This window comes from Vipera ursinii (genome assembly GCF_947247035.1).
Source record: "Vipera ursinii genome assembly, chromosome: 1".
In the NCBI taxonomy this organism is placed as follows: Eukaryota; Metazoa; Chordata; class Lepidosauria; order Squamata; family Viperidae; genus Vipera; species Vipera ursinii.
Window position 1 is genome coordinate 138,909,858 of NC_139512.1, and position 26,117 is coordinate 138,935,974.

The 26,117-nt window shown below is 34.6% G+C and overlaps 1 protein-coding gene across 1 annotated transcript in view; it reads right to left on the reverse strand.

Moving 5' to 3' along the window:
* Window positions 1-26,117, reverse strand: part of LRP1B (LDL receptor related protein 1B) — a gene marked incomplete at both ends in the record, with an annotated part of 936,568 nt that overhangs the window by 182,666 nt on the left and 727,785 nt on the right. Inside the window, 2 exon segments of the mRNA XM_083348746.1 lie at window positions 16,880-17,029; window positions 25,693-25,787. Of these exon segments, the coding sequence (XP_083204872.1) occupies window positions 16,880-17,029; window positions 25,693-25,787 (245 nt within the window).

Consider the following 26,117-nt stretch of genomic DNA (forward strand, 5'->3'; position numbering starts at 1 on the left):
CAAATTTAATCTACAATTAACCAGGCCAAAAGCCTGGTTAAAACAAAACTCTCAATTGTACTCAGTGAAAAGTATTTTTTTAAAAAAATGCACAAAAGCAGATAAGCCAAAAAGAAACAAAAATATTCACAATGCCTAAAAACTAATTTCCACTTGAATGACAAATTTTAATGATAGTTTCAATTTTATTTTTCAGATAAAACCTGAATCCTAATTTGACCATGATCAGCATTTTTAAGAAATATCCTTTTTATTCTAAAATAAAGTTGATTGAACCTTTGATTGACTACTGCACCCTGCCCTTCCAACTATCACTTAATTTTTTGTTTTGTTTTGCTAATTAACTTGGTGAATCAAGTATATATGACAAGAAAGCTAAAATTCCCAGACTAAGAAAAAGGTAAAATCACTCCAAATTTAGTAAATGACGTTTTTCCCACAGTGTTGTTGTTTTCAACATCTTGGTATAGAGGTGGATTGCATCATTACTTGCAAAATACTGTATATATTTACTGTGAAGAAATGATTGCATTACACACTGAAGCTGGCTGCAGCACTTATGGACAGCCAACTTCCATCCTTAGTCATTAGATCTTTCTAGGTTGCTCTATACTGGACATGCAGTAATTCACAATAGATTTGTTTGTTTCTAACACTAAAGGTTTCACTGACAGACACAAACACACACACACACCAATTTCTGCAGGCCCCAGAGTAGTCACCATTTCTTCCTAGACTATCTTTAAACCATGGAAAAAAAACCTCAAATGCAGCAGTGGTCTGGAGTGTTCTGAAAGAGAGGTAACCCTCCCACATGTTTGTTTTTAAATAATTCTTATATTAATTCATATTTTAAACTTAAAAAATCCATATTTTCATAATGTAATCATGATTTTAAAAACCCCTGAAAATAAAATAAGAATACTTAAGAATTGGATATTTAATATACTTTTAAATAATATCAGCATAATCTGAGCATTTTGGGAGGAGAAAATTACTAATTATTATTATTACTAATATATTTTCTCTCATGTTAAGGAATTTTATGGGGAACTTATTTAGCACACTGAGTGCAAAAGTAATGCTCTCCATTCTAAAAATTAATAGTATCATGTAATGCAGTGATTCTGAGAAAAGATTTTTTTCCAGATATATGGAAATGCTTTTGAAGAGATAAGATATAATCTATAGTTTATATTGACATGTTTATAAAGTAAGGTAATAATAGTAATTTGGAAGAAAGCAAATCATCCTTACAGGATTCTTCTAAAATTGTAAATAAGTATTATGGGGGCTGCTTGCCTTAGTTATGAATTAAGTTTTCAAATCATCTATATTAAACAGATTCAGAAAATCAAAGATGTAAAACACTGCAGGTATACAATGCTGTTATTCTTTTGCTTTGTAAAACTAATTCAGAATAATTTCACTAAATCAAAATAACTATGAAAAACTTTCTGTTTTGGTTTTGCCTACATTTGAAATATTAAAGATAATTAATTTTGTAAATCCCATATGTATATGTATATATATATATATATATATATATATATATATATATATATATATATATATACACATATATATATATATACATACATATACATATACATTTACATATACATATACATATACATATACATATACATATACATATACATATACATATACATATACATATACATATACATATATATATATATATATATATACCTTTTGACATCACTGGACACTTGAAAAACAGTGATAATCCATGCAACCAGAAATGGTTTGTCCGTCTGTCAATCTGAGGAATTCTATATATTACTCATACATTTATTTTTCTAGCAAAAAATGAAAACGAAAGCAATGAAAATTACAATGAAAACTAATGAAAGCAGGAGCCAGAAAATATAGAGCCAGAAACTAATGACCAGCCATGGCCCTGTCTCTTTAGGCATGTGCAGTTACAAATTTCTCAAATAAATAAATCTCCAAATCTAGAAGTATTAAAATAATGTTCCTGATACAATCAGAAAACGGAATTTACCAAATACTATTAACCTAATACTGCTAAGAGACATACTAATGAACTTTCAAATGGAAAGGAAAATTCCATATGGATCTGAATAACATGGCTTCTGCAATTGATCACACCCCAATGGAACATATAATGGTAAGAGTAATCTGCCTACTATGCTACTAGTTAAGATAGTTGCTGTTTGTATAAATAGTAAATAGTCTCTAGACCACCTACCTCTCCTGCTAATTCCAATCATGTAAATAGACAATCCTGTTATCTTTGTTCTCAGATCACAGAATCATTTTTCACAATAGATATTAGAATTAGAAGACAATTCAGCCCAGGATAATCTCATCACTAGCCCTTAGAGTATTGGCCTTCTTTGCTGTCTCCTGCACCTATACAATTGAAAAAATTCAAAAAATCAAAACAGAATTCTCAAAAATAGCCACATTCTGTTATCTTGTTTCAGTTCTGCATTGATAATGACCAAACTCTCAGACTTCTCATAATCCACTAAAATCCAGTTGTGTGCAAAAGTGTACCCAAAGACATTTTCTTTGTAGGAATGAATGGATGGATGGATGGATGGATGAAACCAATTTAAAAATTAATCTAGACTTATGAACAAAATTTATAATAATAAGAGCTAGATAATTAACTACAATTAACAAACTGGGAAACCTGACATTTCAGTGTTTACATTTAAGTAAAGAAATACCCTACTTATTTGAAGACCTTTTTTATTATCATTTCATGTAGCCTTAAGATTAAGATAGCATTTTTTGTTCAATTGGGGAAAAAAACATCAGAACATGATTTAATCACCAAGTCAACTTTTCCAAAATAAGTAAGTAACTAAGTTATATTTGGAAGTATTAGGTTTCCTTCATTTATGCCTAAGTGTTTACTTTTTCTTTTATTGTATTAAGGATTTTCATTTAAACAGTTTATTAGCTACAAAATATTAAACTATGTTGTTAAATAACTATAGCATTAAAAGAATTAAAAATAGCTTCCCTGATATCAAAGTAACTAACATTATTTTAGTATTTAAAGTAGTATTTACTATTTTAAAATAGCTAATCATTGTGTTGTGGTAAGTCAGAATTTTGTAATAACTTACTATAAATTTTAGTTATAATAAGTAAACAAACAGGTAAATGCTTTTATGTATATTATTTAACAACAAAAAATACAATATTGTTAAATAGAGACCGAAAATGTTCAAGTAGGGATCTGAATACAATTTTTTATTGGCTATTATTTTTCATTATTGTTGATTCACATATGAAAAATATCTTAAATTTAGAATTGAGTGAATGTGACTAAATGTATAAATATTATAATAAATATAATTAAAATAGTATGTCAATTAGAAAAACTGATATAAAAGTTTAATACATTTAATAATTATTTAGGTGAATTAAGACTTGCAATTTTTAAAAAGTTTGTTACTGAAAAATTAATTTTATATATATACTGTAATACTAATATACTAATATACTAATATATAATTTTTATATATACTGTAATACTAATTTGCATAACATCTTTCAAACAATTTTCTCTTTTCTCCATTCATGCATTATATAAAGAAGAAAATAGGTGCTCAGGCATCCAAAGTATTTATTATTTGTTTACCTTAGATATCTTGATATTTTAGCTTACAATTAACAGTAAATTAATTTAGTAGTCTCAGCCACAGAATATTGTTTATAATACTATAAATCTTCTTATGAATATTTTATTAAATAAATTTTCCTGGGCCACTTAAATCAAAAATAGTTCATTATTATTTTAAACCAAAATAACTTAAGCTATATAAAAATCAAGACTGAAAAGAAGCTGATATCAGACAATGATGGCTTAAATCTTCAGCAAATCAGACATGGTGTTCAATTATTTTGAACAGGATTACATTATTTAAGTGTGTCTGAAGGTGCTTATTTGTCACCAGTGAATATTAAAATGTTTCATTATTACAAATACGTTAATAAATCTAACATTCAGGTCAATATTATATTTCATTAGTTCTAAAAATGAAATTATTTAGCAGTGATCTATTTCTATTTTAAAATCACAATCAGCTACTTATCAATCACGTTCATGTTGATCTAAAGTATTTAGAATGATGTTGCTGTAAGCAACTGAGCAACAGAAGCCTTAATAGCAAATGTTACTAATCAGGGGTATCAAACTTGCCACATCAGATGACATGTTACGACATTGTGTGACTTTTTTCCAATTGATGGAGCTGGGGTGGGTTCAGCTTCCACGTGATTCATCTGGCCCATGGGCCGGCAGTTTGACACCCCTGCTCTAAATGATATATAATTTTGTCTTTGTTCTATAGTAGCAAAATAAAAATCACTAAAATAGGCTAGAAGATATATTTCACAACAAGGGTCTTTGTTTTTTTTTCTACCTTCCCCATGCCAGTCATCATCTATCCTGATTTATGTTTTTATTTTAACTAACATTTTGTAAGCCATGAATGTAAGGGGTTAGCAGGAAGTAAAACTTCTCTGCAAGTTGTTACCACCTTTTCTGAGAAGCATTTTGAAGAGAAAATCACTCATATTTCTCCAGAACCTGATGCCTATTGGTGGAATCCAAAGAGATGACTGGAGGGATGTCTTGTCAAATTATCTCAGGTATGGTCTTCTGAATATCAGGTAACAAGAGTTTTTTGTAGCAAGAGCTTTTCCATGTGTGAGCTGCACTCTTGCCTTTAGTTTATTTCTAATTATTTGCCAAGCAGGGGACTGAGAGCTGATGTGGGAGACTATGAACACTTATTTAAGTGAGGACGTAATGGTATATCTGTTCATTAAAGGGAACTTTCCTGTAACTGGGCAATTTCCTTTTTTGGGAAAAGGTTTTAAGAAAGCAGTTATGGTCTAGTTACAGACAACCTCGGCTGAAGCAGGTTGCTTGACCATTAACAGTCTGGATTTATGCATGGGCAGAAGTGGGGTTGTAACCCTGGCCACATATATAGAATGCCTTAGGACAGAGGTCCCCAACCTTTTGGACACCAGGGACTAGTTATATGGAGAGAAGTTTTTCCGTGGACGGTGCTTTCCTTGTTTGTGCGGCCCGGTTGCTGGCATGCCATGGCCTGGTACCAGTCCACAGACCAGGGGTTGGGGACCCTTGCCTTAGGATTCAGTGCTTTCCTCAATTTTAAAGTCTATATGAAGCCGCTTGAAAAAATGATCCATTGGTTCTGGGTAGGATACCAGCAGAATGCTGGCAATTCTTCTAGATCACAATCTTGGGCCAAACATGAAATATTGTACCCTAACCTAGGATCTGGAAGCAGACAAAAGCCATAAATAGGAGAACCTTTGCCCAGCTTCACCTGATGCACCAAATGCAGTTGTTCCTGGAATCATAACCACTGGTTGTCATTTATGCTGTAATCATCTTGTACTTGGAATACTGCAAAAACACTTAATTGGAGCCCTCTTTGAAGACTATTTAGATAAGTTATCTCTTGACTGGTGAAAAAAAATAGTAGGACATAATTCTTCTGGTTAATACATTGGCTATCTCTAGGACTTTGGGCACACTTTAAAATGTGGGTTATTACTTGCAAATTCCTTCATAGCTCAAAATCTTACTTACTATCGACTCCAGATGGAATCTGCCCCTATATAAATCTGAGACAGCAAGGTAAGTTGTATGTTCCCAAGACTGCTGCTTCAACCCAATGGAAGAGTTAGTTGCCAAGGACAGGGCATTCCCTGTTGACACATAGGAGGAATGTAAAACAATTCTCTACCACCAAGTTTTTGAATCTTGATCTATTGGGAATTATTTTTATTGGCTGATTTACTTAATAATTTTATCTGTCTAGTTTTGCATTATAAGTTTGATGATTTTATATATTTTAATGGCTGCAAGGAGGGAGTTTTATGTTGTTCCTTGCTAAAAAAAAGTATTCTCTAAAGGTTATCTGAGTAAAAATATACAGGTAGTCTTCAACTTACATTCATTTGTTTAGTTAATGTTCAAAATTACAATGGCACTGAAAAAAGTTACTTATGATCCATCCTTGCGCATCTAACCATCATAGCATTTCCAAGGTCATATGATCACAATTTGAGTGTTTGGCAACTGGCATATATTTACAATGATTGCAGTGTCCTGGGGTTACGTGATCACCATTTTCCATTTTCCAGCTGACAAACAAAATCAATGGTTAAAGCCAGATTCACTTAATGATTTGATTCAGTTAATAACTGCAATGATTTGCTTAACAACTGTGGCAAAAAAGGTCCTAAAATTGGACATGACTCAGTTAATAACCCCCTTGGTTGGCAATGGAAATTCTAGTGTGGTTGCAAGTTGAGGACTACCTGTAATCACATTAGTGACCCCCCCCACACACACAATTGCAGTCTGTAATGTAGGGCCATCACAGGTAGCATGAAGCTGTAAGTTGGTTATATTAATTTACCTTGCTGCTAATTGAGGACTGCTTTTCTGTTCCTTTTTTTTGAGGGGGAGGGAGAGTTTTTATGTCAGTCTGGACTCCGGGACTGAGAAGTCCATGCAAATTTTAATGCAACATTTTTAGAAGTCATTTTTTTTAATACCTTCTTTCTAGGACTGAGAAAGACTGATTGGCTCAAAATCACCCAGCTGGCGAGTCTAGTGCTCAGATTTATCAACTCCCAATCCAGAATGTTTACCATTGGGCCAAACTGGCTCTCAAACATGATTATAACCTTAAATTCCAAATATGGAAAATAATTCATAAATATTATTCAAAGTCAATATGTTGTTTCTCTTAATTTTCAGCATCTAGTTTTCATAACCATTCTGCTCTCTCCAAATAATTCCTTATTCCATTGAAACGACTCGTTCTATTTTAGAAGAAAAAGCCAGTCCCTATGATGTTCTATTATAGCACAACCACTCAAAATAGCACATATGACTCTTCTTACATCCACAATACAAATACATAAATTAGGATATAGTTCTGTTTTTAAGACTCACATAGACATATGTTTCTGCCTTTATAACCCTCAAATTTCTACTGAGTACAGAAATGGTATTTGCAGAGTTAACAGTAAAATAACATACTTCAATAATGCGTACAATTTTCTAATTTACTGAATGAAAATGTTTCAAGTACAAGTTAGAAGGTGATTATATTGACAACTATACCAGTATTATTCAAATTTTGGAGTAGGCAAATCCTAGAATTCTGTAAAATTTTGGTGAACAATATTGAGATACATTGTTTAGGCTTATTAAAGAAACACAGTAATATTCTGAGTAGCAGATAAAAAAATGTATACTATTATTCAAATCTATACTAGAAACTGCTGTCAAAGTTAGGACATGGATTCTCAATTTCATTTTATGGTTAAAAGTTTACTCTAGTGTTAAAAGAACCTCCTGCTTTGTTCATTTAAGCTAGTAGATCCTACGTGAAATTCCTATTCCTTCATTTATTTATTTCAACTTTTAAACTGCTTATCAGATCCAGTTTTACAAGATAACAAGCAATTAAAATCATCTAATAAAACTCTAACAACTAAACTGTACAATAAAAGGTAGTTATTAATATGTATATATATTACTAAAATAAACACTAAAAATAAATTAAAGTTAAAAAAATTGTCACATTAATTTTTTTTGGGGGGGTGAATACTAAAGACTTTTTAGCTTAGTTTGTGAAATAATTTTCCTGTCTCTTCCAGTTAATTATCCTCTTAATTACCTATAATGTTTATATGGCATCTGCTGCTTGACCATAAATAAAGTTAATACATACACTTTGATTAAAAAGAGAATAAAACATTTTGCTTTAAAACAGTGTAACCTATGCTATGACACTTTGTGGATGGAACTAAGAAGCTACTCTCTGATAGCTGGTTACTCTAAGTCTGCAAGGGAAGGCATGTGAAAGAAAAGATAAAGGTAAATATTTCCCATGTCCAGTTGTGTCTCACTCTAGGAAGTAGTCTTCCTCTTAGCTGAGGGAGTGTTCCTCTTAGCTGAGGGAGCCAGCGTTGTCTGAAGACATTTCCATAGTCATGTGGCCAGCATGACTATATGCCAAGGTACATGGAATGCTGTTACGTTCCCTCTGAAGTGGTATCTATGTATCTACTTGCATTTGTATGTTTTTGAACTGCTAGGTGAGCAGGAGCTGGGGCAAGTAGTGGGAGCTCACTCTGTCACACAGTGCTTGGGTCTCAAACTTGGGCTGCCAGCTTTTCCAGCTGACAAGCTCAATGTCTTTAACCACTGAGTCACTGGGTCCCACATGTGGAACAAGTATGGTATGCAGTACATGTTCCATGTATGCACTCATGCCCAAAGAACACTCAAACTATACATGCATTAGATGCAAATTATGTGAACTACTACAGGAAAAAGTTAGGAATTTAGAGGCAACCCAACATACAAAAGAAAGCTCCACCCAAACCGAACCAAATAACAAACAAATAACTCCCTGATAAACCCTTGGAGGAAGACAAATGGAGGTATGTCACACAAAGAAGGAAACACAATACTCAAAGAAACAGCATACAAAAAACAAACCTCTTCTGCCCAATCCCACTCAACCAGAAGCAGCCCCATTAAAACTGAGCAATTGATTTCTCCCCTTAAATGGAAACATGCAGACCCACAACCGCCCCCTCAAAGAAAACATGCAGACACCTAGCAAAGAAACAACTTCAAATACCCCTAAAAAAGCCACATCAAAAAAACACCTGAGATAAACAAAACAACACTCCAGACTGCATCTCCCAAAAAAAGAAGGCAAGGGTTGGTAATAGGAGATTCTATCCTCAAAGGAACAGAATTATCCATCTGCAGACGGGACATACAATCCAGGGAGATATGTTGTCTCTCTGGAGCAAAATCAAAGATGTGGCTGACAAACTAACCAAAATAATTAGGCCTACAGATTACTACCCATTCCTCCATCCTCCACATTGGCACGGATGACATAACAACAACCTGAGTACAATAGTGAGAGATTGCAAACAATTAGGCAATAAAGTTAAGAGTTCTCATCAGTACTCCCAATGAAAGTCCAACACCCACTGAGAGAAAAAAGAATTTTAGAAATAAACCATTGGCTAAAGGGTTGGTATCACCAAGAAAACTTTGGTTTCCTGGATCATGGACTGCATTTCCTAGCTGAAGGACTCTTGGCAAGGGATGGGCTGCACCTCATGAAAACAGGCAAAAATGTACTTGGAAAAAGACTGGACCAATTAATCAGGAGACCTTGAAGCTAATACTGAGGGGAAGGGTGACTAATCTCTAGAGTCTCTAGAACCCAAATCCAATCACAAATCCCAAGAAAACAAATCAAACTATGAGGTAGGAGTGATGAGAAAAAGGAAAACTCAAACAACAATCAGGAGATGCAAAAAACATACCTATGGACAGGCATAAAAGTCTTAAATGCTTATATACAAATACTCAAAGCTTGGGGAACAAACAGGGTGAACTAGAAGCAATAGTACACAAGGAAGTGTATGACATAGTTGGCATAACAGAAACCTGTTGGGGTGAAACCCATGAATGGAATAGACTAATGGATGGATACAAATTGTTCAAAAGAAACAGGTCTACAAAAAGAGGAGGGGAGTTGCACTATTTGTAAGAGAACACTGCATATCTACAGAAATGCACATGATCAAAGATAAAATCTCTCCAGAATGTATATGGGTCAATATAAAAGAGGAAAAAAGTGACATTGCCATAGGTATATATTACAGGCCACCCAACCAATCAGAAGAAATAGATGAACTCTTTGCCAACCAGTTAACAAACATAGTAGGAAGCATACCAAAGTAGTAATAGGAGACTTCAACTATCCAGTTATCAACTGGGAGACAAACTCTGCTGTGAGCAGGAGAACAAACAGTCCTAACCAACCTAGTCGACAACTTTGTCACCCAAAAGTTGGAGGAGGAAACTAGACATGAAGCTAGACTGGACTTAATCCTTACAAATAGAAAATAAGTGATAGAGGGTTATACAAAGAAGTGATATAGAATTTAATATAACACAAACACTAGCAATAGAAAACAATCCAACCAGTATCTTAAACTTCAAAAGAGCTGACTTCAACAAACTCAGAGAGAACCTAGGAAAGATCCCATGGATGAAAATCCTAACGGGGAAAACACCCCAAGAAGCATGGGAAACTCTGAAAAATGCCATCATAAAAGCCCAGACCAGCACAATACCATTGAGAAAGAAAAACAAGGAATTCAAGAAGAAACCAGATGGCTGCACAAAGATCTCTCTGACAAACTGAAAAACGAAAAGGACAAATACAAAAAATGGAAAGAGGGGCACATAAGTAAGGCCAATTATCAGCAGACAGCCAGAACATGCAAAGATGAAGTCAGGAAAACAAAGGCTCAGAACGAACAAAGACTTTCAGCAGAAATCAAGGACAATAAAAAAGTTTCTTCCAATATATTAACAACAAGAAAAAAGTCAAGGAAACTGTAGGTCCATTAAAGAGAGAAGATGGCAAGGAAATAATAGGCAACAGGGAGAAAGCAGAGCTGCTTAAATCATACTTTGCATCAGTCTTCACACAAAAAGAAACTATAGCCCAACATACCAAAAAAACCACTGCAAAAGACATACTAGAAACAAAAATTAAAATAAGCCAGAAAATGGTAAGAGAACACCTATCTGACCTTGACGAATATAAATCACTGGGACATGACAGATGTTATCTCAGAATCATTGCACCACATTTTTCATAAATCCTAGGGCACTGGGGAAGTACCTGAGGATTGCAAAAGAGCTGATTTGGTTCCCATCTTCAAGATAGGGAAAAAAAACAGGCCCAGGAAACTACAGACCATGCAGTTTAACATCAATACCTAGGAAGATCCTTGAAAAGATAATCAAAAACAGATCTGCGAACAACTAGAAGCAAACAAAGTCATAACCAGTAGCCAGCATGGGTTTGTTAAAAACTGATCATGCCAAACCAATCTTATTTCATTCTTTGATAAAGTGACTAAACTAGTAAACCAACAAAATGCTGTGGATGTAGTCTACTTAGATTTCAGTAAGGCATTCGACAAAGTAGACCAGAATCTACTGCTTGGTAAGCTAGAATGAATGAATGAACCTTTATTGTCAAAGTACAACCATGTATACATTGAGATTGGCTGAGCCTCCCTTCATGCCACCCCTCCCCCACAACTCACAGTGGCAACAAATCCACCATCTTATTACACCATGTGAGCTAATTGCACACAACATACCGGCCTCACAAGTCAATCATACATAAAGTTATTTCCCGTTCAAGAGCCTGACAGCCCATGGATAGAAGCTGTTCTTGAGCCTGTTGGTACAGCTGGCTATACTCCTGTATCTCCTACCTGATGGTAGGAGAGTAAAGAGGTACCGACCAGGGTGTGAGTCGTCCCTGAGAATTTTCCTCACTCTTCCAAGGCAGTGAGCCCTGGCAATGTCATGCAGTGGTGTCAGGGAACAGCCCACAATGTTTTTTGCTATGCTCACCACCCTCTGTAATATCTTCCTATCTGCGACTGTCAGCCCAGCATACCAAACCGCAATACAGTGCGAGAGGACGCTCTCTATAGTAGACTGGTAAAAGAAGGTCATTAGCTATTGTTCTACCCCACCAGATGGATCTGTAGCTGGCTGACAAACCGGACTCAACGAGTAGTCCTCAATGGCACTACATCCACATGGAGAGAAGTAAGCAGTAAGATACCACAAGGTTCTGTCTTAGGCCCAGTACTCTTCAACATCTTCATAAATGACTTAGATGAGGAAATTAAAGGGGAACTCATCAAAATTGCAGATGACAGCAAACTGACAGGAGTAGCAAACACCCCAGAAGATGAACTCAGGATCCAAATATATGTAGGCAAACTTGAACAATGGGCCCTATCCAACAAAATGAGTTTCAGTGTGGAGAAAAGCAAGTTTTACATTTAGGCAGGAAAAATCAAAGATATAAGTACAAATTAGATGAGACCTGGCTCAAAAACAGTAACTGTGAGAGGGACCTTGGAGTGCTAGTGGATGATCACTTGACTATGAGCCAGCAGTGTGCAGCAGCAGCCAAAAAAGCTAATACAATCCTGGGTTGTATAAACAAAGGCATAGAATCAAGATCATGAGAAGTATTAGTACCTCTTTATAAAACCCTAGTAAGACCACACCTGGAATACTGCAACCAATTTTGGTCACCATATTACAAAAAAGCTGTTGAGAGTTTGGAAAAAAATTCAGAGAAGAGCAACTAAGATGATCAAAGGCCTGGAGACTAAAACATACGAAGAATGGCCACGGGACTTGGGTTTGGCTAGTAAATAAGAAATAGGGGAGACATGATAGCAGTGTTCCAGTATCTGAGAGGCTGCCAAAAGGAAGACAAGGTCACATTGTTCACTAGAGCACCAGAAGGAAGGATGAGAAATGATGGTTGGAAATTGATCAGAGAGAAAAGCAACCTGGAATTAAGGAGAAACTTTGAGACAGTGAGGACAATCAACCAGTGGAACAGCTTGCCTCCAGAAATCGTGGGCGCTCCATCACTGGAGATTTTTAAGAAGAGACTAGACAATCACCTGTCAGAGATGGTATATGTTCTCCTGCTTGAGCAGGGGGCTGGACTAGACCTCCAAGGTCCTCTTCTCTTCTCTTCTCTTCTCTTCTCTTCTCTTCTCTTCTCTTCTCTTCTCTTCTCTTCTCTTCTCTTCTCTTCTCTTCTCTCCTCTCCTCTCCTCTCCTCTCCTCTCCTCTCCTCTCCTCTCCTCTATTCTATTCTATTCTATTCTATTCTATTCTATTCTATTCTATTCTATTCTATTCTATTTATTCTATAATAGAAGGTATAGAATAATATGTTCTGGAACAGTAATCCAAGCCATTAAATGCCTTAAAGGGTAATATTTTGTTTTTGTTTGTTTTTTATTTGTTTTTACATTCAAGTTAGTGTTGAGATAATGGCTGACTGCCTGAAATAACCCCTACAGTTTTCTTGGCAAGTTTTTCAGAAATGCTTTTCCATTTCCTTCTTCTTATGGCTCAAAAAGAGATTGGCCCAAAGTCACCCAGACAGTTTCATGTGAAAGATGGGATTAGAATTCATGTTCTCCCAGTTTCTAGCCTAGTCCCTTTAACTACTATTTCAAACTAGCTCATTTATAATGTAACACCAGCACTTTAAATTGGGTCTGCAAACTGACAACTAGCAAAGACTTTATAAAGTTGGTGGACTAAGACCTTAATACCAAGTGACAATTAATGCTTTAGTAAGAGTTTTGCTTTGTTATTAAATTTTCTGGACTGTCTATAAGACTAGTCCACATGTAACATGTCATATAACTTCACAAACATATAGTAACACAATGTATTACAATAATATGTCTTTCAAAATATAACTGTTGTTGTCCAGCGGAAGAACAGATAACAAGGACCTATACTAAATGCCAGTTAAATAAAATTTTGCAAGAAAGAATAGCAACCAATATGTATCACATAACATTATTCCAATAGCAACTCTGAGATCATAAAAGGTAAGGCATTAGCAGATAGATCTTCAACCAGAGATCCTAATATTGTCCCAGTGATGTTTTTTAAATATAAATGTATTGGATTTATTGTCTATTATCTTGGTCCAACATTGTGAAGGAGATAATTGAAAATTCAGAGGAGCATTAGAGCATGGGTCCCCAACCCCTGATCTGTGGACCAGTACTGGGCTGCGGCATACCAGCAATTGGGCCGATCAAACAAACCCCCATCCACAAGATACAGGCAGCACAAAAAACCATGCACCCTCCAGTCCACGGAAAAACCTCTCTCCACGGAACTGGTCTCTGGTGCCCAAAAGGTTGGGAACCTCTGCATTAGAGGACAGGCTACACTGCTCCTAACACCTTACTATGCATAAACATCATGGCAAAAATGGCAAAATTAATCACCAATAGCATAATCTCCCATGACATGCAATGGTATACCAATGCTACATGCAGGACTGCTGTTTCCACTCTACCAGTCCTTGGAAGATTTGAGAGTTATAACTGATATAATTATTCCCAGGTTTATGACTATATTTAATTACAATCCTTAATTACTGATCAAGTTGGTGTGAGATAAACTAAGAGGTAAAATGAAATATTAGTGTTGTTTGGATTTATGTTAACAATAAAGACTGTATAAGTATATGATTACATAGAATGAAGATTAATACAAATCATGAGACTGTACTTAAATGAACTATGGCTTATATTGACATAAGAATAGAATACACTATAAGAATAATACTGTATCAGACCAAAAGTCCTTTTGTTCTAGCATCTTAATTCACACCCAGCCAACCAGATGTCACAAGGACACAATATCACTGTTGCTTCCTGTCAGTTGGTTTTTAGTATTATGGAGCCTCTGAACCTAAAGATTGTATATAAAGAGCTCCTAAATCCATTTATTTCTATAAAAATGCAACCTATTTGTTCTACATTAGATGTAGCACATTTAAATATCTAATTAAATATCTGTTTCTTATAATTTTTTAAAATCACATATTTTCTACCCATAAAGGAATTGTTCTAGGTCCATCATGAATTTCTCTTTTCTATATATTTTGCAGCACTTCAGTATTATTTTTGGTAAGCAATGATTGTATTCCAGTATGCTCATATCAAATATTTGTTTTAAATGTATCAGATACTGACAACTTTGTTTTTAAACTTATCCTAATGATCGTCAGCACCTAAAGTAGCTTCACAGTGGCTAACACTTTAATTCAAGCTATCCACTATGACCACCAGATACTTTTCAATGATCATCATTACCAAGTCAATTCAGCATGCATATAAAGTTAGAATTTTCCCTGCAATTTGCATCAATTACACTTACACTGAATTACATCTAATGTTTATATTCGTTCGCTTGAGATAAATTATTTTTGATTTGTTTATTCTTTATTTATTAGATTTTTATCCTGCCTTTATTATTTTTATAAATAATTCAAGGCCATGAATATACTTCACTTTTGTTTACCAGCCTCCCCCTGAAATAATTCGGTGTTATCAGTAAACCTAACCAGCTTCTCTGTAAACCTCACTTACATTCACACAAACCTTAGGAAATAATAGATGTCTTGAAATTCCAAATTCTATCACCAAATCTATTTTTTCCATATCAAATAAAATGCTATGTATTGCATCTTTTACTTGTAAATCAGAAAGTCTTGAATATTGTACTTTTCTTCCCAGGAAAACCATTTCAATACCATAATGAATTTGGGCAAGATGTTATGCATTGTTCATGTTTTGAAGTATCCATTTTAAGATTTTAAAAATGGTTATATTATTATATTATAATACTTTATTTTGATCCATTTCCTACCAATCTTTATCACTTAATCTGTTTGGTTTACAACATTCTAAATAATTTGTATCAGCTGTAAAACCTGGCCAGTTCATTGATTATCCTGAATCAAGATCTCTTATAAATGTATTAGAATCACTACATAAACCTGATCAACTAATTTCTTGTGTCCTCAGGATTAGATCTGTTTAAGTAACCATATTCTCTACTTTCTATTTTAGCCAGTTACTTGACCATAAAAGTGGATTTTATTTCACATTAATCCAATAAATATGAAAGCAGAGTATAATAACAAGCAAAATTGGTAGAGGTAGTCCTTGATTTACAACCATTCATTTACCAACTGTTTAAAGTTACAATGGCACTGAAAAAAAGCTGACTTACAACTGGTCCTTGTGTCTATGACTATCACATTGCAATGGTCATGTGATCAAAATTAAAGCACTCGACAGCCAGCATGTTTATGATGGTTGCAACAACCCAGGGTTATAGGATCATCATTTATGATCTTCCTAGCCAGCTTCTGAGAAGCAACTTTAATGGAGGAAGTTGAATCAATTAATGATCATGTGATTCACTTAACTGCAGTGAGTCACTTAACAACCATGGCAAAAAAGTAAAAAAAAATAATGGGTGTGACTCACTTAACTGTCTTGCTTAATAACAGAAATTCTGATCTTAATTGTTGTCATAAGTCAAGGACTACCTGCATTAAAGGTATTCATTTAAAAGATATTCTTTTTAAATTATTTCTAATGACAAAAGTAAATGCATATAGTTAGATATAAGATAATCTACTATTTAGTCATTGCTTAAGAATTTTCTAGTCTTTTTCCATCTTCAGCAAGAATATCTCCTCTCTTTCCAGTACCATCAACCATAATTACTACAGAGATACTACTTTGAAATCATTTTAACAATTATGCTATACTATTATATTCTACTATTTTAATTATACTTTCGTTACCTTTTCCTTTTGGTTTTTCATATCATTTTTACATAAAATAACAAGCAATTGTACTATTAATATTTAACTATGAATAATAATGAGCCATAGCTCTAGACCTGTTAATTATCTAAAAATGAATATCAGCCACCTTATTTACATAGTTAAAGATTTTTTAAAAAGCTAGAGCAATGATAAAGACAGCAATAGATACTGTAGAAGTACTGTATACGTGCATATATGTTGATACACATATTTCCATTGTACAGTGGAAAAAGAGCATCCCTAACTGAATCATGGAATCCCCAAATCATACAATCTTCAAACTTTCTTGTCCTACCTGATTGAGTAGAACCTTGTGGAGCCTTATGAATAAACAAATAAAAGTATTTTTAAACAAAATATAAATGCTGGCTTCAAAATTCATATTAAAAATATGGTACAACATACTTTAATGGAAGAGTCTGATACGTTTTTGATAATTAAAATGCATCAAGAGGGTTAAATATTGGATGTGAACCATGTTAATTTATATGTTCACTTACCCATTATAGTTAAGGCTGTAGCTTTGGTTAGCTCTTCTTTCATTGAGTCTATTACTTCAAAATTGTCACCATCCAAGTTGCATCGGTTTATAGTTCCATTGCCTGAACTGATCCAGTAGAGTTTATTCTCTGAATAATCTATGCACAAACCTGAAACACATTTTCAGATACAGGAATCATATTTACAGAAATGTCAATATATTAACTCTATTTTTTATATTTTCATATTTGCTTATACAACAGCAAAATACATTGATGGAAAGCAAATAAAAATCTGAACACTATCAAAATAAAATAACTTGTGTTATTTACTTATTATTTTTCCTATATAGCTATAAAAGGACTTTGGGACAGATGAGCCCTCTTTACTAAACATTGCAAGCAATATTACTGATATTTTTTCCCTTTGTTCTTGGGGTTTCACTTTTTAATACTTTCTTAATTTTTCTTTTTCTTTTCAATTTTGATTGTTCACCTTCTATCCAATCATTACTTTACTACAAGTTTCCTGGTTATTGCATAAAAATAAGTAACAACATTTTTGTCCTCCTGTTCCCTAGTAAATAAGTACTACAACTTTTAGGTTAAAACATTCATGTCTTTTTCAAGCCTTGCAGGTTTCTTCAAAAATTGCCATGTACAAGCTCCCATTGGTTTATGATCGCCTGTTTTGAATGATTGCACAGGCCTATTAGCCACTGATAGCCCAAGTCTCCATGGATGTTCTATAGTAATTAGGGAAGTTATGAAAATAAAAATCAGAATTACACATTTTATTTTATTTTTAACTTAATAATTAGGGAAACTTGTATAGATTGTTATATATTCTGAAGCTATACACTTGCCTTAAAAAGGTTCAAAGTTAATGTAGAGTTATAATACAATAAAATTCTAAGATGACATGTGGTGTTATGGTAACTGAATTCTGTTTTGCAGAAAACTTACATAACAGTGTAATATTAATTGCTGGCACTACAATTTAGTATATAGGAGTACTGCAGGATTAGAAACTTACAGAGCAGGGCATAATTCTACAGTATATAAAACTATAATTTGTCAGCATTCATCTACTACTGTGACAGAGAGCACCAAAACTTCACAATATTATCTACTCCTTTTTTAATCTTAATTTTACAATTTTACGCAAGTACAGATTTTGATACTGGGTGCATCCAGTAGGACTGCCTACTTTCTTGCACGTTTCTAGCCAGTAAAGAAACCAAACATATATTTTATATCCACAATTTAGAAATCATTTAGATTCTTCTGAGACAGATTTTGTTCTATAGAACAACCCTTTCAATGAAACCATGAGGCTTGTTGCCTCATGTTGTTATCATGAGACAGTGAGTTAAATTTAGAAAATTTGTTCTGAGAATTCAAAGACACTATTTTCACAGAAGAAACTGGAATCCAGAAAAAGTATTAAGGCAAGATGAATGCAACTGATTGATCCGTCTCACCCTTTATGTCACAATCTATTTGATTCTAACTATCTTCAACCAACTACATCAGTATTTCACAAGTTGTAGGGAAAGAGAAATATGAAAACAGTCTCTCTTCCTCCAGGGTGATTATCCCACGAGTATCATTTTGCTCATAGGCATCTATAGATATAGAATATCTATCTATCTATCTATCTATCTATCTATCTATCTATCTATCTATCTATCTATCTATCTATCTATTTATTTACTTATTTTTATTTTTTTAATAAAGGTTTGTTATCTTGGTATGATTTTCCCCACTATATACTTTATTTTTTATGTATATATTTTATTAATTTTTACGGTAACAATATATTTAATAAGCAACATGTTGTCTGCGTTTATGTGTTTAGCATTAATAATAATATTTTCATTCCTACCCTTTATTCCGTTTTTCTAACCATTTATTTAAAAAATTCCCATGTTTGAAAATATTGAGTCTTGCTTCCCCTTCATTTTCAATTTAAGCCTATCCATTTCTGCAGTCCAAAGTTTTCTTAATTATTTCTTCTTCAGTTGGTATTTCTTCATTTTTCCAGTATTGAGCAAATATAATTCTCACTGCTATTAATATATGTAGTATTAAGTATACAATTTCTTATCATAATTTTCTGGTATTATGCTTAAAAGAAATAATTCCAGTTTATAGTCTACATGTGTTCCTATCATATTTTCTCGTCACCTATGTATTTTTGACCAATAGGTCTTTGCTTTAGGGCATGTCCACCAAAGATGATAATACATGCCTGGATCTTGTCTGCATTTCGAACAAATGCTAGATACATTTTTAAAAATTTCTGCTAATCTTGCAGGTGGTAAGTGCCATCTATAGAACATTTTATATACATTTTCTTTGTAAGTAGCTGCCCTTGTTAGTTTGTAATTTCTTTCCCATAGGTTTTGCCATTTGTATATTTTAATAAACTGTATACTTTAATAAACCAATGTGCACAAATGAAAATATCTAAGCAACAAAAATATTGGGGAAGGGATTAACATCTCTGAATGCAAATGGGACATTTTCATTAAGATATTGAATTCTAAATACATTGCTTACTAATTAATTCAATCACATGTTTTGTTTGAGGTTCTTAATGCCTCTGGTAACAAAGAATACATCTAAATGAGAAATGTTTAACAATATATAAGCTTAAAATGCTGTACTTATCTCCTTTTTTATTTTAGAGAAGCAAAATTTGTTGAGCCAAATTGCTTGAAGAATATTATTCTTCACTGAGTAGCAGTACATACTAATAAATGCCAAGCAGTTATTCTGACAAGATTGTAATACAATTATATTTCAAGTAAATGGATTTTAAAAGGCAATAGGCAAAAGGCAAACATAGATTAGTCAGCTGCTGAATATTTTGTTACAAAAAGCAATACAGTGAATAGTGGTAAAACTATTCAGGGGAGACTTCAGGGGAGAATTTTACTTTGCAGTACTTTTTTGAATATGCAAATTTTTTAAAAAGTCACCTTTCCTTCCTCCCTTATTATCAGCCAAGTCAAGTTATTTTAACAAATGTTCTCACAATTTAAGGCAAAGCTTTATGGCTGATTGAATGAATTATGCTAAGGTTTAATGTGACTTATTCCATGTGTGAATCCAAAGACTGTGACTTATAAACCATAATTATTCATTACTGAAATCTGTGGACCCAGTCAACTATCGTTTAGTCAACAAATAATGACTCAACATTTATTAAGGGCACATTATGAAACCAGGTGCATAATAGAATAGTTTGTGTATAGCAGAAGTGAGCAATTCCCAAACCATTTTCTCCAACTGTAGTTCTTCAACACCTTGAAACTACAACTAATATTTGTAACCAGTGTACTCAGTTTTGATGGGATTTTTTTTATTTTCCTTTATCCTAGCCAACAAATGGAGATGAGAATTGGAAGCCACACCTGCTTTTCCTATTCCCAACTTTAAACATTTTAAAAAATGGCCCCAGATTTTTATTTATGAGGCTGACTTTCACAGTATGTTTACATTTGAATGGGGGAGGAGTTAACAGTAAAAATAAAAACACCACTTCCAAACTTACTTCAATTCCTATAACTCAAATCTGCAATAAAAATAGCAAAATCTTACACTTAACTTTTCCAAATATGAAAAAAGTATTCCCAAATACACTTCTACAGTTACTAAAGATATTGCTGCAGAACAAGATGATCTCCCTCAATCCTTTGGAATTTTAAGATGAACTGTGGTCTATGACTCTTAAAGCATTATTCATACCTGGCCTATAGACTTTTCACAAACCTACCTTTAATTTGAAATAACACTTTTAAGATCAATTCTAGAAGTGTATCTGCCTCAGTACATAATGCTGTGTTTTACAGAATTGGTCTACAAATTAGAATGCTTGCTATTCATAATTCAAAATTCCATAATTTTACATAGTCAAATGATTTTGCAAAGGAGCAACTAAAATGAAATTAGAAATGAAGACAAGGTAAATTGCTAAAATCTTTTAATAGAAAAAAGACAAAAGTCATAATCATTAATAGCCAGAAATTGTGAACAGAAATAAGGGAAATAAGAAATGCAAGGGAGAAATGTAAAGATAAGAAGACTGAAATAATAAATCTCAATTATGTAATAATATATGTCCTAAACATATTTGTTCCCCTTCATGGATTACTGCCTTGTCGTGGCGAAGGGGCTTGCGTAATTCAATGAAGCTATGAGCTATGCCGTGCAGGGCCACCCAAGACGGACAGGTCATAGAGGAGAGTTCTGACAAAACGTGATCCACTGGAGAAGGAAATGGCAACCCACTCCAGTATCTTTGCCATGAAAACCCTATGGACAGTACCAAAAGGCAAAACGATATGACGCTGGAAGATGAGCCCCTCAGGTCGGAAGGCGTCCAATATGCTACTGGGGAAGAGCAGAGGGCTAGTACTAGTAGCGCCAGAAAGAATGAAGCGACTGGGCCAAAGCCGAAAGGACGCTCAGCTGTGGATGTGTCTGGTGGTGAAAGGAAAGTCCAATGCTGTAAAGATTTTTTCTCCATAGGAACCTGGAATGTAAGATCCATGAATCAAGGAAAACTGGACGTGGTCAAACAAGAGATGACAAGACTGAACATTGACATCTTAGGTATCAGTGAACTAAAATGGACAGGAATGGGTGAATTTAATTCAGATGACCATCAGGTATACTATTGTGGGCAAGAATCCTTCAGAAGAAATGGAGTAGCCTTCATAGTCAATAAAAGAGTAGGAAAAGCAATACTGGGATACAATCCTCAAAATGACAGAATGATCTCAGTTCGAATCCAAGGCAAACCATTCAATATCACAGTAGTCCAGGTCTATGCCCCAACCACCAGTGCTGAAGAGGATGAAATTGACCAGTTCTATGAAGCACTACAGCACCTTATAGAACTAACACCAAAAAATGATGTTCTTATCATCATGGGGGATTGGAATGCTAAAGTAGGAAGCCAAAAGATAACTGGAATAACAGGCAAGTTTGGCCTTGGAGTGCAAAATGAAGCAGGGCACAGGCTGATAGAATTCTGTCAAGAGAATACGATGGTCATAGCAAACACTCTTTTTCAACAACCCAAGAGACGGCTCTACACATGGACATCACCAGATGGTCAACACAGAAATCAGATTGACTATATGCTCTGCAGCCAAAGATGGAGAAGCTCTATACAGTCAGTAAAAACAAGACCAGGAGCTGACTGTGGCTCAGACCATGAGCTTCTCCTTGCAAAGTTTAGGCTTAAACTGAAGAAAGTAGGGAAAAGCACTAGGCCACTCAGGTATGAATTAAATCATATCCCTGTTGAATATACAGTAGAGGTGACAAATAGATTTAAGGAATTAGATTTGATAGACAGAGTGCCTGAAGAACTATGGACAGAGGTTCGCGACATTGTACAACAGGTAGCAACCAAAACCATCCCAAAGAAAAAGAAATGCAAGAAAGCAAAATGGCTGTCTGAGGAAGCTTTGCAAATAGCTGAGGAAAGGAGGGAAGCGAAAGGCAAGGGAGAAAAAGAAAGATACACCCAATTGAATGCAGAATTCCAGAGAATAGCTAGAAGAGATAAGAATGCCTTCTTAAATGAACAGTGCAAAGAAATAGAAGAAAACAATAGAATAGGGAGGACCAGAGATCTCTTCAAGAAAATTGGAGATATGAAGGGAACGTTTCATGCAAAAATGGGCATGATAAAGGACCAAAATGGCAGGGACCTAACAGAGGCAGAAGAGATTAAGAAGAGGTGGCAAAATTACACAGAAGAACTATACAAGAATGAGCTTAACGTCCCTGATAATCACAATGAGGTGGTCACTGACCTCGAGCCAGACATCCTAGAATGTGAAGTGAAGTGGGCCTTAGAAAAGCTGAGCAACAACAAAGCTAGTGGAAGTGACAGTATTCCAGCTGAGCTATTCAAAATCTTAAAAGACAATGCAGTAAAAGTGCTACACTCAATTTGCCAGCAAATTTGGAAAACTCAACAATGGCCACAGGATTAGAAAAGATCAGTTTACATTCCAATTCCAAAGAAAGGCAGTGCCAAAGAATGTTCAAACTATCGCACCATTGCACTCATTTCTCATGCTAGTAAAGTTATGCTTAAAATCCTACAAGCTAGACTTCAGCAGTATGTGGATCGAGAACTACCAGAAGTACAGGCAGGATTTCGAAGAGGCAGAGGAACTAGAGATCAAATTGCCAACATACGCTGGATCATGGAGAAAGCTAGGGAGTTCCAGAAAAACATCTACTTCTGCTTCATTGACTATGCTAAAGCCTTTGATTGTGTGGATCATAACAAACTGTGGCAAGTTCTTAAAGAGATGGGAGTACCACACCATCTTATTTGTCTCTTGAGAAACCTATATGCGGGTCAAGAAGCAACAGTGAGAACTGGACACGGAACCACTGATTGGTTCAAAATTGGGAAAGGAGTCCGGCAAGGATGTATACTGTCGCCCTGCCTATTTAACTTATATGCAGAGCACATCATGAGAAAGGCAGGGCTAGATGAATCAAAAGTTGGAATTAAGATTGCCGGAAGAAATATCAACAACCTGAGATACGCAGATGATACCACTCTAATGGCAGAAAGTGAAGAAGAACTAAAGAGCCTCTTGTTGCGGGTGAAGAAGGAGAGTGCAAAACTTGGGTTGAAACTTAACATTAAGAAAACCAAGATCATGGCATCTGGCCCTCTCAATTCCTGGCAAATAGACGTGGAAGAAATGGAAGTAGTGACAGATTTTATTTTTCTGGGCTCCAAGATCACCGCAGATGGGGACTGTAGCCAAGAAATCAAAAGACGCTTGCTCCTGGGGAGGAAAGCCATGGCAAATCTAGACAGCACACTAAAAAGCAGAGACATCACCCTGTCAACAAAAGTGTGTATAGTCAAGGCTATGGTCTTCCCAGTTGCAATGTATGGCAGTGAAAGTTGGACCATAAGAAAGGCTGAGCGCCAAAGAATTGAGGCCTTTGAACTGTGGTCCTGGAGAAGACTCCTGCGAGTCCCTTGGACCGCAAGGCGATCAAACCGGTCAGTCCTAGAGGAGATCAATCCTGACTGCTCTTTAGAAGGAAGGCCAGATCCTGAAGCTAAAACTCAAGTACTTTGGCCACCTAATGAGAAGGAAGGACTCACTGGAGAAGAGCCTAATGCTGGGAAAGATCGAGGGCAATAGAAGAAGGGGACGACAGAGAATGAGGTGGCTGGATGGAGTCACTGAAGCAGTAGGCGTGAGCTTAAATGGACTCCAGAAGATGGTAGAGGACAGGAAGGCCTGGAGGAATGTTGTCCATAGGGTCGCGATGGGTCGGACACAACTTCGCAGCTAACAACAACAAACATATTTGTTATTTCTTAGAATCTGTTGAAAATACAGCAGGGGTACTCAGTGTTAGAGTATGAAATGCTATAGGATTTTGCCAATTTTCCCCTCAAGTCCATCAATGAAGAACACTTAATTGTATGGGATATACATGTAATACAAAGGAAGAGTTCTTTTGCCTGATTATAGTTTGTTTTTTACATATGAACCCATCTTATATTTTTGGCAATATTTTACAAGTTGAAACTATGGTTTGAAGGTTATTACTCCAGGCCTTTTTTAACATGTTTTTTCAGTGTTAATGGCTAACACTCTTTAATATTTTGAGTTTGCTTTTGTGTTTGACCCAAGCTTTATAATAATCTACAAAAATGCCACGCAAAACCATCTTAAAATGATTGTTCCTTGAAGTAAATTGTTTTCTTGTTTTCTTTTTCCTTCAAATCACTCTTTTTAATAATAGCCTTCTTGCCATGGTTAATTCTTCCATATACACAATTCACAAATTTTGAAGACTCCAAAGGCAAATTGTAAGATAAGCCAAAACTACCACCAAAATACTTATGTTAATAAAGAGGAAAAAATGCAGGAAAATATACACCTGCATGAAAGTCCATAACTATTTCCCTAAATCCACCTCACAATCATTTGTCACATAAATAGAACCTCTTGCAAACATATCACAAAAAAGCCTCATAACTTCAAACATACATAAACACACACACACACAAACATTTTATTAAAAAGACAAAACAGAAGATAAAACATAGGCCACAATAAAACCTACATAAACAGCACAAGTTAAAAAAAAATCAAAGTCAGTAAAGGCAAAACACACAGGATACTATGTTGTCTCATTTCTGAAAGAAAAACAAACCAGGTTTAATGTATCATAATTAAATGATCTGTTTGCTTTGGTAGTATACTAACAAAGATAGTATGCCAAAGCATATATAATTTTATATGTTTTTTTGGTGTTCCATTTTCAATGCAACAAACTTTCTTTAGATAACTATTTTATTATCTTCTTTTTAAAGTTATTTCTGGTCTATAATAATAATAAATTAAGCCAAACCAAACCATCCATACCTTGACACTTCCTTTACAAATGCCTGCTTAATTTGTACATTTCTAAAGAAACACAAATTTGAATTGATTGGTTCACAAGTTTCATTAAGTTATGGCTTTAAAACCCTGGTTTATTAAATCTGACCCACAGTCCATTGGTAAAGCGTGGTCTATAAATTATATAGTTGAATGTATACAACATACTAAGACAAATAAATCAGATTGTGACTGAGTGAATTGAATCATGAAAATTCCAGCACTCTAGTACTCTGTGAAAAATGAAAGCCAGAGTATTTGCTATCGTCTATGCCTCTTTACTTTGTGCACATTATGTCAAATACCTATACAGATACAATATCTTGAGTTATATATAGCAAAACAATTTGACATGAGAGAGGTTATAGCAATATTTACCAACTGGTTCTTTTTGATTCTGTAGTAGTATTTTACTGTTGCTGCCATCCATATTTGCCATGTTAATTGTGTTCCCATCAATCCAATAAAGCTTCCTTAATGAAAATAGATATAAAATACTGTTGTATTAAGCATATTAACAAAGTAATCCTATCTTATTATGGAAAGGAAGACACTCCATTCTGGAACGGCAGCCACATTTTATAACTTGTGGCAGGAGGCATCCATTTCTTTTTTTCCATTTATTATTATGGAAAGAAATTTATGATTCTAGCACCAGACTGGAAGTTTTGTGGATGGGTGATATATGGGGGAAATATAGGGCTTTAGAGCTGATGAATTTTTATCTCCTACTTCCCCAAATTATTAGATGAACATAATGTGATAGCTTTAATGAGTTCTCTTCTACCACCCTGAAACCATTT